Source organism: Paracoccidioides brasiliensis (assembly GCF_000150735.1).
Source record: "Paracoccidioides brasiliensis Pb18 unplaced genomic scaffold supercont2.11, whole genome shotgun sequence".
NCBI classification, from domain to species: domain Eukaryota; kingdom Fungi; phylum Ascomycota; class Eurotiomycetes; order Onygenales; family Ajellomycetaceae; genus Paracoccidioides; species Paracoccidioides brasiliensis.
The window spans coordinates 243,971-260,298 of NW_011371368.1; the positions used below are offsets into that span (position 1 = coordinate 243,971).

The 16,328-nt window shown below is 46.8% G+C and overlaps 6 protein-coding genes and 1 non-coding gene across 7 annotated transcripts; 5 read left to right on the forward strand and 2 right to left on the reverse strand.

Moving 5' to 3' along the window:
* Positions 1-461: 461 nt before the first annotated feature.
* Positions 462-2,242, forward strand: PADG_12279 (homoserine O-acetyltransferase; the record flags this gene model as incomplete). Its single annotated transcript, XM_010764620.1, has 2 exons — positions 462-1,290; positions 1,338-2,242. The coding sequence occupies 2 exons, from the start codon at positions 462-464 to the stop codon at positions 2,240-2,242; spliced, it is 1,734 nt and encodes a 577-aa protein (XP_010762922.1).
* A 906-nt stretch (positions 2,243-3,148) lies between these two features.
* Positions 3,149-4,390, reverse strand: PADG_07329 (uncharacterized protein; the record flags this gene model as incomplete). The annotated part of the gene is made up of 5 exons (XM_010764377.1): positions 3,149-3,203; positions 3,260-3,616; positions 3,675-3,849; positions 3,945-4,163; positions 4,228-4,390. 5 exons carry the CDS (start codon positions 4,388-4,390, stop codon positions 3,149-3,151), a joined length of 969 nt encoding a protein of 322 aa, XP_010762679.1.
* A 1,052-nt stretch (positions 4,391-5,442) lies between these two features.
* PADG_07330 (uncharacterized protein) lies at positions 5,443-7,156 on the forward strand (the record flags this gene model as incomplete). The annotated part of the gene is made up of 3 exons (XM_010764378.1): positions 5,443-5,625; positions 5,724-5,823; positions 5,901-7,156. The coding sequence occupies 3 exons, from the start codon at positions 5,443-5,445 to the stop codon at positions 7,154-7,156; spliced, it is 1,539 nt and encodes a 512-aa protein (XP_010762680.1).
* A 944-nt stretch (positions 7,157-8,100) lies between these two features.
* On the forward strand, positions 8,101-9,710 carry PADG_07331 (uncharacterized protein; the record flags this gene model as incomplete). The annotated part of the gene is made up of 3 exons (XM_010764513.1): positions 8,101-8,662; positions 8,787-9,289; positions 9,414-9,710. The coding sequence occupies 3 exons, from the start codon at positions 8,101-8,103 to the stop codon at positions 9,708-9,710; spliced, it is 1,362 nt and encodes a 453-aa protein (XP_010762815.1).
* Positions 9,711-11,855: 2,145 nt separating this feature from the next.
* On the reverse strand, positions 11,856-13,150 carry PADG_07332 (uncharacterized protein; the record flags this gene model as incomplete). Its single annotated transcript, XM_010764514.1, has 6 exons — positions 11,856-11,892; positions 12,018-12,079; positions 12,157-12,344; positions 12,428-12,587; positions 12,680-12,865; positions 13,073-13,150. 6 exons carry the CDS (start codon positions 13,148-13,150, stop codon positions 11,856-11,858), a joined length of 711 nt encoding a protein of 236 aa, XP_010762816.1.
* Positions 13,151-13,871: 721 nt separating this feature from the next.
* On the forward strand, positions 13,872-13,987 carry PADG_12280. Its single transcript, XR_007137635.1, has one exon. It is a non-coding gene; the product is annotated as a 5S ribosomal RNA (ribosomal RNA).
* A 722-nt stretch (positions 13,988-14,709) lies between these two features.
* Positions 14,710-16,256, forward strand: PADG_07333 (Smc5-Smc6 complex subunit NSE4; the record flags this gene model as incomplete). Its single annotated transcript, XM_010764379.1, has 3 exons — positions 14,710-15,097; positions 15,155-15,997; positions 16,060-16,256. The coding sequence occupies 3 exons, from the start codon at positions 14,710-14,712 to the stop codon at positions 16,254-16,256; spliced, it is 1,428 nt and encodes a 475-aa protein (XP_010762681.1).
* Between the last annotated feature and the right edge of the window lie 72 nt (positions 16,257-16,328).

Here is a 16,328-nt window from a genome sequence, read left to right on the forward strand (position 1 = left end):
GAATTCCTAGCCGTTAAAATGCACATTGAATGGACTGCTCCTCTTGAATCTCTGCTTCCTCAATTATCTTCCATTTTAAAGGTGAGTATGTATAACTATGTTATGTCTTTTGATATGTATCTTTTCCCATTCACGTACATTGGGTTTCAGTTTCCACTCACCGCCTTTGCCCTCCCCCCAATACCGGCCCAGCAAGATGATGCAATGGATGCCAGGTCGCTCGCTTGCGGCAGAATATTATTATTTACGATTTAGTCAGAGTTCTCCACATTCTCGCCTCGCTTTCAACATTTTCAAACATTCTCTTGTGCGCGATTACAGTAGGTGACTGTTTGTAAATGCTCGAGTTGATCGCGATGTTTGCCGGTATTGAAGCATTGAAATTCGGGTGAAGAAAGAAAATGGACGGCCTCTCGTTATAGATCTGCCTGCCTCTCTGCTCTTCTTCTGCTCCTTTCAACATGGCTGTCAGCGCAAGAGGAGCTCTGGCGGCAGCCAGATTTGCTGCATGGAGACCAACAATTGCTCAGAATCACTGCGCGCGGGCATCTACACTCCTTAAATCATCACATTATCATCACCCCACGTTGCTGGCTTCTCTCCCGGCTACAGCCCGGTCTATCCATGCACAAACTCACCCAAGGGCCCAAGCAGCGACTGCCACAACCTCCGCCTCCTCCTCTCCCTCCACTTTAGTACCAGCGGACGGAGACGCTTCCCAAAGACCACAAACCAAAGGCTCCTCGAACCCCGCCCTCTCATTCCCCTGCCTTGACGCCCTAGATGCCAAATCATCCTCTCTCCTCGCACGATCCCTAACCTCCGGCCCAGAACCCTCGTACACATCCGGCCACCATGAAAAGTTCAAATCCACCGATCCCCTCCTTCTCGACTGGGGTGGCGTCCTCCCCGAATTCACGATCGCCTACGAAACCTGGGGCACCCTAAACAGCGACAAATCCAACGCCATCCTCCTCCACACAGGCCTTTCCGCCTCCTCCCACGCCCACAGCACCCCCGCAAACCCCAAACCAGGCTGGTGGGAACGCTTCATCGGCCCCAATGCCCCCCTCGACACAGACAAATACTTCGTCATCTGCACAAACGTCATAGGCAGCTGCTACGGCAGCACGGGGCCTTCATCCATCGACCCCTCCGACGGCAAACGCTACGCAACCCGCTTCCCCATCCTCACCCTCGAAGACATGGTGCGCGCCCAATCCTCCTCCTCGACTCGCTGGGCATCTCCACCCTCGCGGCCTCCGTCGGCTCCAGCATGGGCGGCATGCAGTCGCTCGCTGCAGGCATCCTGTTCCCGCACCGCGTGCGCAAAATAGTCTCCATTAGCGGCTGCGCGCGCAGCCACCCGTACAGCATCGCCATGCGCCACACCCAGCGCCAAGTGCTCATGATGGACCCCAAGTGGGCGCGGGGGTTCTACTACGACTCCGTCCCGCCGCATTCAGGCGTGAAGCTGGCGCGCGAGATTGCGACGGTGACGTATCGCAGTGGACCGGAGTGGGAGAAGCGGTTTGGTCGCAAGCGGGCGGATCCCAGCAAGCAACCGGCCCTGTGCCCGGATTTCCTCATCGAGACGTACCTCGACCATGCCGGGGAGAAGTTCTCGCTCGACTACGATCCGAACAGTTTGCTGTATGTGTCCAAGGCGATGGACTTGTTTGATCTGGGCCGCGAGCAACAGGTGGCTACGGCGGCGAGGAGGGCGGAGACGGCGAAGCGCATTGCAGCTGCGGGGGGTGAGGTTGGGCCGATTCTTAGGGATCCGACGTGTAGTCTTACGTTGCCTGCGCAGCCGTATGAGGAGCAACCGCCGCCGCCGCCACCACCACCGTCGTCGTCGTCGTTGTCGTCGTCGTCGTTGTCGTCGTCGTCGTTGTCGTCGTCGTCGTCGTCGTCGTCGCAGGGTGTAAACAGTAATGAATCCTCGGTAATTCCTCAATCTGAATCCGCCTCCCAAGCCATGTCCCAGCAGACCCCCCCCACAGACCTCATTCTAGGCCTCTCCCCATTAAAAGACCACCCCATCCTCGTCATGGGCGTGGCCAGTGACATTCTATTCCCAGCATGGCAACAGCGGGAGATCGCTCAGGCGCTGCAGGCCGTGGGCAGTTCGCGGGTAGAACATGTTGAGTTGGGCGAGGACATATCACTCTTCGGACATGATACGTTTCTGTTGGATTTGGAGAATATTGGAGGGAGGGTGGGAAGGTTTTTGGGCTGACGTGGTTGAATTTCAGGGGTTGTGTATGTATGTACTCTGTCATGCATGTACTCTGTCATGCATGTTTTGTATATGTTTCAATGTGTGTTTCATATTTTTGTATCTCTATTTGATTGAGATCTTTTTATATCTATCAATGGTTAGTTATGCTTTGTTTTAAGAATATACTTCCTCGTATGCCCTGGAAAATTTGGTATACTCTCCCGCAACGGACAACAATTTGGGATATACGTGCAGGAAAAGGACGCCCTGATACGATACCATGTAACTACAAATTACGCAGGAGATATTCCATCTAGAGGATGCCTTCCAACATCTGAGAATATTATCGGCTACTTGCTTTAACTCGCCGTCTACAGTTATCTATTGCTATGAAATCGTCCTTGGCACGGTATAGCTTTTGGCGGAAGACCATGGAAACAGGTTACATGGAGCTCAGCAAAAGCGCTAGAAGGATACAAGGCATAGAGGGGACGGTGACATATGTTCATTGGTAGAAGCGTTAAGCCTAGAAAGACTTGTCGAGATCGCACATCCCACAGTTAAAATGATTGGGATTGTTGAGGTTCATGTTGAAGGGACCAAGGACGGAGATTTGAAGAATAATAGATGTACAAAAAAAAAAAAAAGAAAGAAAGAAAGAAAGAAAGTTGTGAAAGTTCTCAGATTAGCTCTCAAGTTCTCATAGATTTCCATGCAGTATAAAAAAGTGAAGCAAAACATTTTCGCGAGAAAATGAACCGCAAGCGCCTTTTTTCCGCGGGATATCCTGCAACTTTGCCGATGTTTGAAAGACATCACTTTGTCAATCTCGTCATTGAACCTTTTACTTTTTCTTTTTTCGTTTTGCAATTTTTCCAACAGTAACTTTTTTTTAGAAGGGGGAGATATTTTTTTTGGTAGTTTTCAATACGCCGCCCATCTTCGCAGGAAGACAGGATAAGGGGAGAAAAGGTAAAGACTGCAGTCTTGCCGATTAGCCCACAGCGCAAATAGCCCACAAAGCCAACAACCCACAAGCCCACAGCCCACAAGCCCACAGCCCACATAAAATCCATCGGCAGTTCGATTGCAGTGCTTAACCGTTCACCCCTTTGGGTCCAGCGTGTGCCATTTGTGGCCAGGTAGGCAGTAACCCCTGTTGCCGGCGCCGCAACCTTTTCAAGCAGAACCGTAATAACTCTTCGGGTAGAAGAAACAGTCTGAGTGGTAGTTGGGCCAAGCCGGCCAGGTCGACCAAACTCACATGCAAGCGGGGCAACATGCACTGAGGTACCCAAGTAATATATATCTGTGCAATTGCAACGTGCAGAGCGTTTTAACGCCAGTTCAATCCTCTCAACCAAAATCCAAACCCAAACTTGAGTTCTGCGACTAAACCCACGTGTAAGGGGACGAATGTGTCTGGGTACCCAGAAAATGTGCCATTCACAATTGCAGTGTGCTGGGGAACGACGACCGCGAGGTCTTCGTACCAGTTTGGTTCTCCTTATGCCGTACTTCAGATTCAAGTATTGTCTTTTGGCGACTGGTATATCCAATTACGCCAACTGCCTGAGGATCATGCCGCTCCATTAGAGTTACGTTACTCCGACGCAGAGTTGCAGCTGTCGTTCTGGAGATTTGCACGTTTACCCTTGGAACGCACTGTAAATTCACACTCTTTGACAGGAAGCAACCGGAGGGTCCCGGAATGGCTCACAATCTATTTCTTCAAAGTCATCTGTGTCATCAGAGTCATCTATTTTCACCCTGGTTTGTGATTGGGCAAGAAAGGTTAGGGCCATACAAGCCAGCGTGGCAGAAAGATTTCGTGTCACGCTGCAAACTGGCTTGCAATTTAATGCACTCTCATCAAACGTCAGGATGACAAGAAACAAGGATGGAATCCGCGTCAACTTTCTTTCCACATTCGGTTCGTCTGCCCAAAATCTCAGCGCCACAAGGTCATGTCAACCACAGGTGCAGAACGTTTTCGGCCAGACGTTGTGATCCCAGGACATTAAGTCTGGTCTCAAAAGGACGATGATACGCTAAATCGGAAGCAGGGACGATTTTGTGAGTAACAGTCACGATTTGGTTAAGCGGTGAACTGATGTGCACACTTAATCGAACTGCAAGAGTGTTACGGTCAGCTGAAGTTACCATACACCTAGGCGCATATTGAATCCTTTCTTCTCAGTATCAGATTGAAAACTACAATAAATCTTATACTCCTCATAGGAAATTCTCAACGTCGTTACCCTCTCAAAGGCAAACATACGGAGCACAGGTTGGCAATTTTCGTCCAATCCGTCCTCGGAGTATGCTCTTTTTATTGTCATCATGGAGTACGGGGATAGTGATGTTCAATGATCGGCGACGTAACGTACCTCCCTCAACCGGGCTCATACCCAGGAAAACTCCGCACGATATCGAAAGGTCAGTTTAATCTGGCTCCCCGGGCGGGAAGGCTGAGGACGCTTTCCTGAAGTTCCCTGCTAGAAGAGCCGCTGATAAGAGGTCAGCTAACGGTAGACCAGCATAATAGTCAAATACATATGCCTCTAAGATCTCTGTTCATCATCAATCACTGCTGTACTGTCTTGTAGCTGCCTCTTCCACCTGGTGTTGTGACCTAAATCAAACAAAACACTCAGGGGATGAAGTTGAAGCGGTGAAGCGAAAAAGCACAGCTCATGATAGCTCGATGTGAGAGGTATCATCATTGAGACACGCGCGAGAATAGAAAAAAATAATAGAAAATAGTTACTCACTTCAGCAAGAAAAATACCAGCAGCCAACAAGCTTGAAAGAAGGGTTATGCTCACCTATCGCGGGTTGCCTGGAGAGAGAAAGACATGAAGAGAGGAGTATTGGAACGTCTGACTTGTGGTCAGCACGTGACTTTAATTATCTAATCAATATCACATGACCGTGCGATTCGGTAGAAATGCGGTCAAACTATATTAAAAAGGCTTCATTTCGCGGACGGCAAAATAAGGAGGAGATTAATTCAATTGGTTTCACACTTCCGTATTTCAGATATTTCAAGATGAGGGGGTTCGTTGACTGCCCATAGCGATGGATGATCGATTCCAGAGATCACGGTCAGATTCAGGTTACTACAACGGAAACGGCTACGAAGATAGCGACGAGAGCTATCCTCCGACGGCGAGCAGACTCATAAGCAAGAAGAAACACCACACAAGCGAGAAACAATGTCGGCCTGGATTCAACGGCAGACCAACTCTCCCTATGTGCAGTTGGCCGGCGCTGCTGTTCTCTCAGGCGCTGCAGTTGCCGGTGCCATCCTTGGCTATCAGTCCGTGAAGAGACAAGCCGCAATAAAAAAATTGAAGGCGTCGATACCGGACTTTGACGAACAGGATACAGTTCAGAAGGTGTGGTTGCCTTGGGTGTTTTAAATTGCAATTGTTTAAGTACATGATATGCTTATGGCGCCCTGTGATATTTGCCAGACTGACCGGAGGAACTGAAGCTCACAGAATTCGGACTAGCAACGCCCCCGACGCTGAGTAAAGAAGACAAACGAGGTGCTGCTCTTGCTCGCAGAGCCCAACGTGGGGACTACGATGATGGTATGTAGTTTTTCTTGTTAGTTTTGCGGCTCAAGAAGGACTGATGGCCTTTCTAATCTTTTTGTTGTATTTCATAGATTTAATACTCGAACAACTTGCCCGCAACCGCGTCTTCCTTACCAACGAAGGGCTCACAAAACTGCGGTCCTCCTTCGTAATAATAGTGGGATGCGGGGGCGTTGGCTCCCACGCTGCTGCCTCTCTGGCGCGCTCTGGCGTATCGCGCATACGTCTCGTGGACTTTGATCAGGTCACCCTTTCATCACTTAATCGACATGCACTTGCTACCCTCTTGGACGTTGGCACCCCAAAAGTCCACTGTATCCGGAAGCGACTGGAGCAAATAGTACCATGGGTGCGCTTTGACTGCCGGGATGAACTGTACAACGAATCTGCGGCAGATACTCTTTTAGGCCCTTGGAATATGAAGGGCGACAAAGAGACCCGGAAACCAGACTATGTTCTGGACTGCATTGATAATATTTCCTCCAAGGTTTCTCTCCTTCACTACTGCCATTCCCACAATATTCCGGTCATTTCTTCCATGGGCGCGGGATGTAAATCTGATCCCACTCGGATCACTATTGGTGATATCTCGACAAGTGCTGAAGATCCCCTTTCCCGAAGTACCCGTCGTCGCTTGAAGGCCCTGGGAGTTAGCTCCGGTATTCCAGTGGTTTTCTCCACCGAAAAACCAGGACCTGGAAAGGCATCGTTACTCCCACTCCCTGATGACGAGTTTGCCAAGGGGGAGGTAGGGGAGCTTGGCGTTCTCCCCGACTTCCGTGTGCGAATACTTCCCGTTATCGGCACAATGCCAGCTGTGTTCGGCTATACCCTCGCCAACCATGTCATCTGTGACTTATCAGGATATCCTAACGAGTACAACGCAGGAGCCAAGGGCCGAGAAAAGATGTATGATAGCATCTTAGGAGGCCTGCAGGGGATGGAAGAACGCCTAGCTAAGTTTGAACTCGGCTATGATCCGGTCGGATTACGGATACCAATCAACAAAGATGACGTTGCTTACCTGATTGAGGAGGTATGGAGAGGGAAAAGTGTCGTTACGGGCCTGACTACGCGGCTAATGTTGGTACGTTGGGAGCGCCCGGAGAATGGATTCGGGCCCGATCCTTTCTGGGAGAAGGAAGGACAGAGGAGTACACGGCTTGATTTGAAAGAACTGGTTTGCATGACGAAGGAGGAAGCGCTGCGACATGAGCGGGAGGTTCTGAAGGGCGGTAAAGCTGTTGAAGATCTATACGATGAGAAGGTTATTAGAAAGGTGGAGGAGCGCATACGTGAGCAAGAAGCGTATGAAAGGTATCGATAGCCTTTACTCTGGTTTCATATATATATGTATAAACAGGGAAAGCACATATCTAAAAGAAATATTTTTGTTCCTCTTTAATTTATCACATAAAATTTAGCCATGATATTTATCTAAATATCCCACATACGGAAATGATATTCTATTTGGGTCTCATTCACGGAGTATGGCAAGAAGACCGCAAAAAAAGCGGGAGGTTGGCGCCGTATAGAACATTATTCATCTGATCCATAAATGCGAAGTGCTACCGTCGCCAGAAGCATCGATTTACATTCTTCGTAGATAGTTGGACCGAAATACGCGCTCATACGCAGGGCCTGGATGTTATTGTGGATACGGTGACCCTTGAAGGGCATATCCATGGATACTCGGCTTCTTTTCTCACCGAAGAATCCCAGATCCCAGATCCCAGATCCTAGATCTCTGCACACTTTTCCTCTGTGACGACTAGTATGTTCAAAGCATTTGTTAGACTTCTAACAGCAAAGATGGAGGATGTAAAATCATTGATATGCTAAATATGTTGTTTGCCTTTCGAGAAGAAACCAGACTCAAGCAGAGAACAACAAGGAGACTAAATATTCATTTCCCGGAGATGGAGATAATTTATTACAAAAACGTCACCCGCGGATTGATCCCAATTTATTTTTTTCTTTCATCTTTGAACCTCGCCACAATGTCTATCAATTCGTCCTTGAGAATCGACCCTCGATATGAGGCTTTGCATTTAACCTGAAGAAAAATGGTGTTAATTGGCAGATATTGAGAGGATAATAGCGATGTTAGCCCCTTGGGAGAGAAACAGGGAAATATTTTATTTAGGGTTGGATGGACGGCGTTTTCCCTACACATCCACGAGCCCAAACCCGGTTCTCGAAATACAAATCCCAACCCGAACACAATTTCGGCTGTGAAACCCAAATCATAAATTCGGGCACGTCAGAGCAATGACGCACCCAGAGAAGACATATCCCGAGCCCCCCTCTCGAGCCGATTCTGCTTGGGACAATGTTGGCATCAGAAACCTCGACGGCCGAGTATCTTCCTCATACCCTCAACAACCCAAAGCTCCCCTCATCAATTACGTGACAAATGCCTGGATGGCCTCAGTTCCTAAATACAGCAAGTCCGGGACAAATATGAAGGCCGACTGTCCCAGCAAATGGCCTGCACGCACCAGTGACCTCCGCAAGCTAGCTACCGCCCCGCGATTCCGTCGTTATATTATCGTCTATTTCATTTTACTATGGATATGTCTGGGTAGCTGGTTAGGATTTTTTTGTCCTCGTTTAAAAGAGAACAGTCAGCTCTTAGACTCGCTCTCCTTGATGACAAAAGGGAAGATGGGAGGCTGGTTTGGTTCGAATTCCATGCCCAAGTTCAATGACTTGGTTTATATAAGATCGCTGGACCCGACACTGCTACCCAGTGATGGAAAAACAACCCCGGACAACCCGCATCGTAAACGTCTAATCGTCTTGGGCGATGTCCATGGGTGCCTTGACGAATGTAAGGCATATATATATATATATATATATATATACCCCATATGCTATATACACCAAATTCTGTTCCTTTCCGTTAAAAAAAGGGTTTACTCTGTTCTAACCCGAAACTTTTCTTATACACGCAGTGGAAAACCTTCTACGAAAAGTAGCCTTCGACCCCAAACAAGGAGACCATTTGATCTTCACAGGCGATCTGATCGCTAAGGGCCCCAAGAGTATTGGAGTAGTTGACCTCGCACGCAAATACCGCTCATCCTGTGTCCGAGGAAATAATGAAGATCGTACCCTTCTCGCCCGCCGCAATATCAAGGGTGTATCGTCAAACAGGAAGAGTCGTTCCATGAGTAACAATGAATTAGATAAAGCCAGTGAAGACGTAACTAGTTCCAAGAACAGCGCTCTTGCGGCCGAATTGAGCGATGAGCAAGCAGAGTGGCTGGATACGTGTCCAGTGATTTTGAAGGTTGGATCTATCAAAGGCATGGACGACGTCGTAGTCGTGCACGGTGGTCTCGTACCTGGCCTAGAACTGGAGAAACAAGATCCCACTGCCGTCATGTCTATGCGGACTATTGATCTTTTGAGCCATGCTCCCAGTTCGTCATCCGATGGCGTGCCCTGGACAAAGGTACGTGTCGACTGTTCTCTTCATCTTGCCTGACTCCGTTTCCTCCGTAGACTCTTCAGCCCTGATTACCTACCCACCCACTTCCCTTCGAACAAATTGGACTGACAATCCAATAAGTATGTAGCTCTTCAATAAATATCAAACCATATTGGCTCGAGCCCAAAATTTGGCCCCGCCAGAAGAAAGCCTCCGCTATGCACGCCCAACAACTGTATTATACGGCCACCAGCCGCACAGTTCTCCGTTGCTGAAAAAGTACACCAAAGGATTAGACACCAACTGTGTCAGAGGTGGGAAACTTTCTGCAATGATCATCGAGGATGGCGGTATTACCAGCATCCAGAGCGTGAGGTGCAAAAATTATATGACAAAAATGAACCGACTAACGGACTGCATCAATCGCTTTTTAAAACTGTTGTAATGGTTCTTTTCGATTATCCTCTTCCTGTTGGGAGAACGTTCATCATACCCCTTTCAAGTCCTTACTTCTTTTGCTTGTTTTACTTAGTCCTCCAGTTTCTCACCGCGCTGAATTCCCCACGGATAACATAGTCTTCTATATACCTGCTAGGTTTTCCTGCATAATTTCTTATTATTCCCGAATATGCCCTACACATATATTCGTCATCATTCTCTACGCATGCATTTGTAGTTAATTTGGTACCAATTATAGGCGTCAATGGTGCATCTGTTTTAGAACTTTTTTACTCCATTCTCGTACTCGTTTTCATTTTCCTTTTTGTCTATTCCTCTTATTAACTGGATTTGGATGCTTTAGCAGTTTCAGATGCAGAGTCACATAATGTACATAGGTGTCGGTCTTGTTTCTTACTGGGAATATGCAGCTCTTTGAACTTGCTTTCCAAGGCATGTGACATGGTACATACATGTAGAGTGCATTTCCAGCATAATGACTGTTTCTCTAGACAGGACCTTCGCTGGTCTTGTCTTTTCATATTAACGATTAAATTTGTCTGTCATCGTGCAGTCTAATCAATCAGAACGTCTAAAGGACCATCTACATGTCTGTCTTGGTTGGGGTTTTCCATTCCAACGCCGAATATATGCTCTCCTATGTTCCGCCAAATTGTGCATCTTCTCCCTATGGCATGTCACCTCAATTGCATTTCCTTCCCTTTCACCAAATTTAGATTCTTGTCAGAATAAAAAGCACCAATCCCTTTTTGGTTGGTCCTTGGAAGATCGAGGTTCCTTGAATCAAGTATGATGGCAACATGGTCAATCGCCATATCAGAAGATAGGCTTCATGCCGCAGTTATGGCAGGCATGTAGTCAGCATCCGGACATCTCTGACAGTCCCATATTTTGTACTAATCTCCAACTAGCCCGAGATATCATCATATCCATATCTCACCTCGGAAGTCGAACATCGGGAATAGCCAAACACTGACTACAACAAGTGACTAGCTCTTCGCCCTCAGGACCTACCATTACACTAACATTCCATATGTCCACTTGCAATCCAACACCACCCGCAACAAAATCTCAGAAGAGTGGTAACTACGATTACGGCTGGATGTCCTCATGATAGGTGGATGACTCATAACGAGCCTCACCAACGCCACATAAATGAGGCGGCCGTACGGCTTAGGAGTAGGGAGGGGCGAGTCCCGTATGTGGAATGACTATCGCTAACTTTATCAGGACTTGGATCTACCAGCTCATCTTCTTCGAAGCGAGGGAATAGTGTTATCTTCAATTCCGAGGGGGATGTTCTTCTCTTGTCTATCTATAGATCAAGTTAAGGTATTCCGGTTGCAAAGAACGCATGTTAAACGCTTTCCAATGTGAACAGTATTAGCCTCTGTGTGCCAAAATTCGAGAGCAAGAAGTAGATGTTTTAAAACCGACTTTAACAACTTCTCTGACATTGCCTTTCTAATATGGCTAGATAGTCGAAGAAATAAGGTGTTGATAAACCTGAAGCTCTCTGAGGCCTTGACAATTTAGAGTCGCGTTCGTAAACCTTCAGAGCAACATATTGATGACCTCCAAAAGATGGTCAGCCACAGAACGCGCCAGGATTTGCAGACTTCGGGAGCGTTATTTATACCACGAAGGCTTTCTTCTTAGATTTTTATAGATGCGGCCGAGGCTGGTTGGATTTATCTCAAGTTCAAATGTTAAAGGATGTTTAGAGAATGTTGAAGATAGAAGGCCATCAAAACAGGAAATGTCATATTAATAATTGCTAAATCATTTGGATCATCCACTAACTATGTATTATACCACAGAGGGGAGTACATCAGAATAAAAGCAAAAATATGATATCCATTGGGTATTGGGAAATGCATTGCTGGGTCCATACGTGGGTATAGGTATTGATTGTTTGTCATTAAAAGAAAAACAAGTTCAAACATATTAAACAGGAACAAAGGGGTATTGAAACATTGGCAGCATTGTATGAGAATTAAGGCCAAGAGGTATAAGACAAATGTGAATGAATAATCTTGAGCCGAATCCTATGTTGTTTAAGCAGGCGATTCGGTTCTGCACCGGGTTATTTGACGTGTTATTTGAGGAGCCCTATAGCGAAGGTACAGACTTAGACAGCATGACGACGACCCCAGAAACGGCGGTTACTGGTATATCGGTATTTGATCAGTATCAACACAGATATTTTCTACATACCATAAATGGAGATTGGTAGGATGCCCATTGACTTGACTATTTCGCGCAAAAAAATTAAGTTCGAAAAATTACTTACGTTCTATATCCATCACCAGCGACTGGACGGCGATCACGGGTGCGGAAAGTAAACCATATGCCCTGAAAAGAATCTCAATTTTAATATTATATTGCCAAGACAGGGAAGAGTTTAAAAGAAAAAAAAAAAAAATTCATACCACAATCGCAGAAACCAACCAAAGAATGGCTGAGAGAAAGCTGAATGCCTCAGCAGCCTTCCAGCGATCGCAAACACCGCCGTCCGTGATGCTGCCCCAATCGAAGATAAATCCACAGGCACGCCTGTTGAGCCAATTTACAAGCACAGCAAAGACGGAGAACCAGGCGCATGATATGATTAAATCAGCTGTCGCTGTTGGTTAGCGCTACATCGTAATATGCTTATAAAATAACGAGTGAGAAATATTTATAGAGGACGGAGGAATGTACCTATCCATAACACGAATGATGCGGAAAAGGGTATGAGCCAAATGAGGCCTAGAAGCATTGAGATTCCCGACACCACCAACGCGTAAATCCAACGGCCCAGAGGGAAACCGGGGAAATTATCCGTTCTAGCTACATCGTGACCGATGATGCCTGCCACAACCTATATATTTATTATTAGTAAAAATAAAAATAAATAAAATTCTACGGTAAGGGTATGATACGGGGAGTCTTGTGTATGGAAATGTTACAAACAGCAGCAAAGCCTATCTCTCCTATACGGAGTACAACCGAAACCATGCGAGAGATGACCGGCATTGTGGTCGAAACTCTTTCAACGATCGATCTGAAGAGCAGCGCAACACGCTTGTTAGAAATCTGTTGACGGATGACGCGGGCTCGACTGATAGAAATGTATGCTTTTCGGAAACGAGTATATACCTTGGGTGGTAGTTAACTAGATAAGCTGGATCCCCAGGTTGTGATAGTTCTGATGCGCTGGATAACTGATCCCCAACTAAACAAACGCCAGTTGAGATGAAATAATATAAGCCTTAGATGAGAATCTCAAATTGTCCCTGAGGTGTCAAAGAACGTAAACAAGATCAAAAGGAATACTAGGTGCGACCTAGGAATATATAGACTCACAACACAATCCGTCACGAGGGTGATTCGTCGTCGATCCAGTTGTGTAGGTGGCGAAAACAGGGTATCGAAGTCCTTCATCGAGAGGTAACTAACAAGAAACGTAATAGAGAGGCGGAAATAAAACAAAAGAAGTAGTATCCTATAGCAGCAGTTCAAAGCTCCAAGCAGACTTTCTTGTTTTTGGTTCAATCTCCGTTTCAATCGAGAATAATTAGCTCGCTTATGACGAATGTTGCCATGACGCAGTTGTTGTAGCTTGCCAATCATTCTGGGGCTAATTAGTTGGTTTATCCTTGCAGGGCATCACATCGACAACTGCGGTGCCAGCTCACAACCCAACGGGTGACTAGCCATAGTGAGGGGTATGCCCATTTTCGAAATGTTGGTAGAAGGGATCGAAAGTATCTTCTTATTTTGATTATAGATTTGATCGTTTGTTGGGTTGCCATGAAGAAGAAACAAAGGAAGCCGTAGCTTGGTATTGGCATATTGTAGTTATTATCCCAAACTCCACATGCCGGTCTGACAATCTGGGATCCAAATGAAATCGACAGAAACAGACGTCACATACAACATGGTCTGCCCTTGTGTGGAAGTCTGCCAGTCCAAGCTCTCTAAGATAATTGGCTGAATGCCCCGAAGTTATTTGTGTTACTTTGTTATGGTTAACCATGAGCATGAATTCTAACTAACCGGTTGCTTGCCCTTGTTCAGCCCATTCCATCCATGGAATGACACGGTTGCTCTATTGATGAATAAAACTGGCTATATCATCTGCTTAAACCAATGACTAGTACATACGACCACAGGGAGTGGAAAACAGGGCTTCCCGTCCGCTCAGCCGTACTTAAGCCACTCGCCGGCCGGTTAGTAGTTGGGTGGGTGACCACCAGCGAATCCCGGCTGTCGTATGTTTTTCCCTTTTCCTTTTTTATCTTTTCACGATAGTAGATCCGCCCGAAAGCCCGAAGTTCGGGGAATATAGCCATGGATACTCATCTGCTCGGAAGTGTTTGAGGAGTACTGCGAATTGTACCAGTTTGCTTCGAACCTGAATGAAATCTATCGGTAGAGCCAGTTTCTGCAACATATTCACCTGTGCTTAGCGGAGGATCTAGATCTAACATCGATGCTTTAAGATTTGAGTGGTGCCCAGTCTGACATTACTACTCCGTAGTTTGACCGATGATTAGTTATAACCAACTCTACGTCCAAAGAAACAAAACAATGGACAGAGTCCACAAAGTTGACATTTAGAGATCTTGGAAGACGACGGGAAGACCTAACCTAATTTGGTTAGACCAGTTCGTTCCCTGAGTCGCCATTAGTCATTCCATTATCTAATCAGACACAAACGTCGCGTCTCGTCTGGACAGAAAATTAAACGGTTGAGATTGAAAACACCATCGCGCATGGATCAGTGAGGACAGTGATACTCTTTGTATATCCTTAAGACTTGAGGGTATGTGAAGTTGTGAAAGGTCCTCCTTTTCCTTATTTCAATCACTTGAGACAACAGAAGACCCTCGTTTCTCAGTTACCCCTCCCCGTCTTGCCTGTGCCGCATTTGCGACTGGCATTCATCCTCAGCCTTCGATTTTAGCCAGTGTGTTGGTAGGCTATTTTGGGAGACCAGTATGCCTTCTCTGCCCACTCACCGTCGAGGCGGCAGCTCCCCATCCCCAGCTGCTGCTTCTGCAGGGTCTTCTGATGAAATGACGCCGTCTCCGTCCACTTCTTTCTCCTCAGACAAAGAAAATCGAAATTCAAATAGTCGATCAGAGAAAAGGAAAACTACCCATCTAGCATCTCAGTCGACACAGAAACCTCAAGTGATGACGGACGCGTCGAACAAAAGGCGAAAATTATCACACAACAGAGGACTGTCTGATCGCCAGAGCCAAGCCACACACAGACGACGGCCTCAACAAGTTCAAGATACCGATCTATATGACCCCAATCAAGATCCAGAAGAGCGCCGGGCGGTGCGAAAAGGACTGAGAGACCTTGCAACGAACCTGAATGGTGCGACACGTCTACATAGATATATTTTGTGTAGTTATACTGATTCGTTTTGATTAGATTCTCGCGCAGAATACCTCAAGCCTGGCTCTAACGGTATACGTACTACACTGGAGAAGGCAAATGAGTGGTTCAAATCAGTGAAACAGACGTCAGATGCAACCATAGATTCGCGACTTCTCGTGTCCGCGGCCGATTTATCGTACAAGCGCACCGCGCAAACCGTTCTAGGCGATGGCGATACCGGAATCGATGTGGATGAGTTCGTGTCGAAATGTATTTCATACATGCGCCAAGGGCCCAGAGGGGAGGAGCCATCATTTTCTAGCACCCAGAGACGACGCCGTCGCGTTGCGGGCAACGATCTAGTTGAAGAAGATAGCGACGATGAAGGAGATGCGCTTAACTGGGATTGGCTTGGCCGAAGAGCCTGCCTTCCCAACAATCTGCGACCAGCCCTTTCTGGGTTTTTGCTTGGTCCACTGTCGGTGCAGAAGCGATTCCGGCAACAAAGTCAAAGGAGAGCTAGACAGGAGCGTTTTGACCCATCTCTGGCTAGAAAACCACTCGATTTAGAGGAGAAAGATATAGATAAGCAAGAGACCTCAAACCTGACTGCCATGTGTACCGATATCAGGGAGCTTCTGGTGAAGACCCAATCACACAGTGAGGCGCTGGTTAACGAAGAGCTCTCTCAAATGGGTGATGATGTTTCTGAGGACGCTGTCAAGGAAGTGATGAGCAAACATCCGATTTCAGATGATGGCGGTGTCCCACTATTCCGGTTCTGCATCAATCCAAAGTCATTTGGCCAAACTGTCGAAAATCTTTTCTATGTTAGCTTCTTGATTCGTGATGGTAGCGTTGGTATATCAATGGACAGCAATGAACTCCCCACGCTACGTAAGTGATAATCCTTGGGTTGTCAATCCCTAGAAGGGCACACTACTGACCTTTCATTCAAGTCCCCTCTCAACCCGCAGCACCATCAGAAGCACAGGCCAAGAAGCTGCAGAAGCACCAGACAGTTTTTAGTCTCGATTATGAAACCTGGGAAGATCTTATCGAAATATTCAACATCGAAGAGTCTTTAATTCCCCACCGAGAAGAAGGGACAACAGAGTCGGCAGATAAAAGAAAGGCTCCTGGCCGGCGTACTTAGCAACCAATATGAGCCGTCTTGCATTGCTTCATCTACTTGTCCTCCGTACATTAATATTTTCGTTGGCTTTTT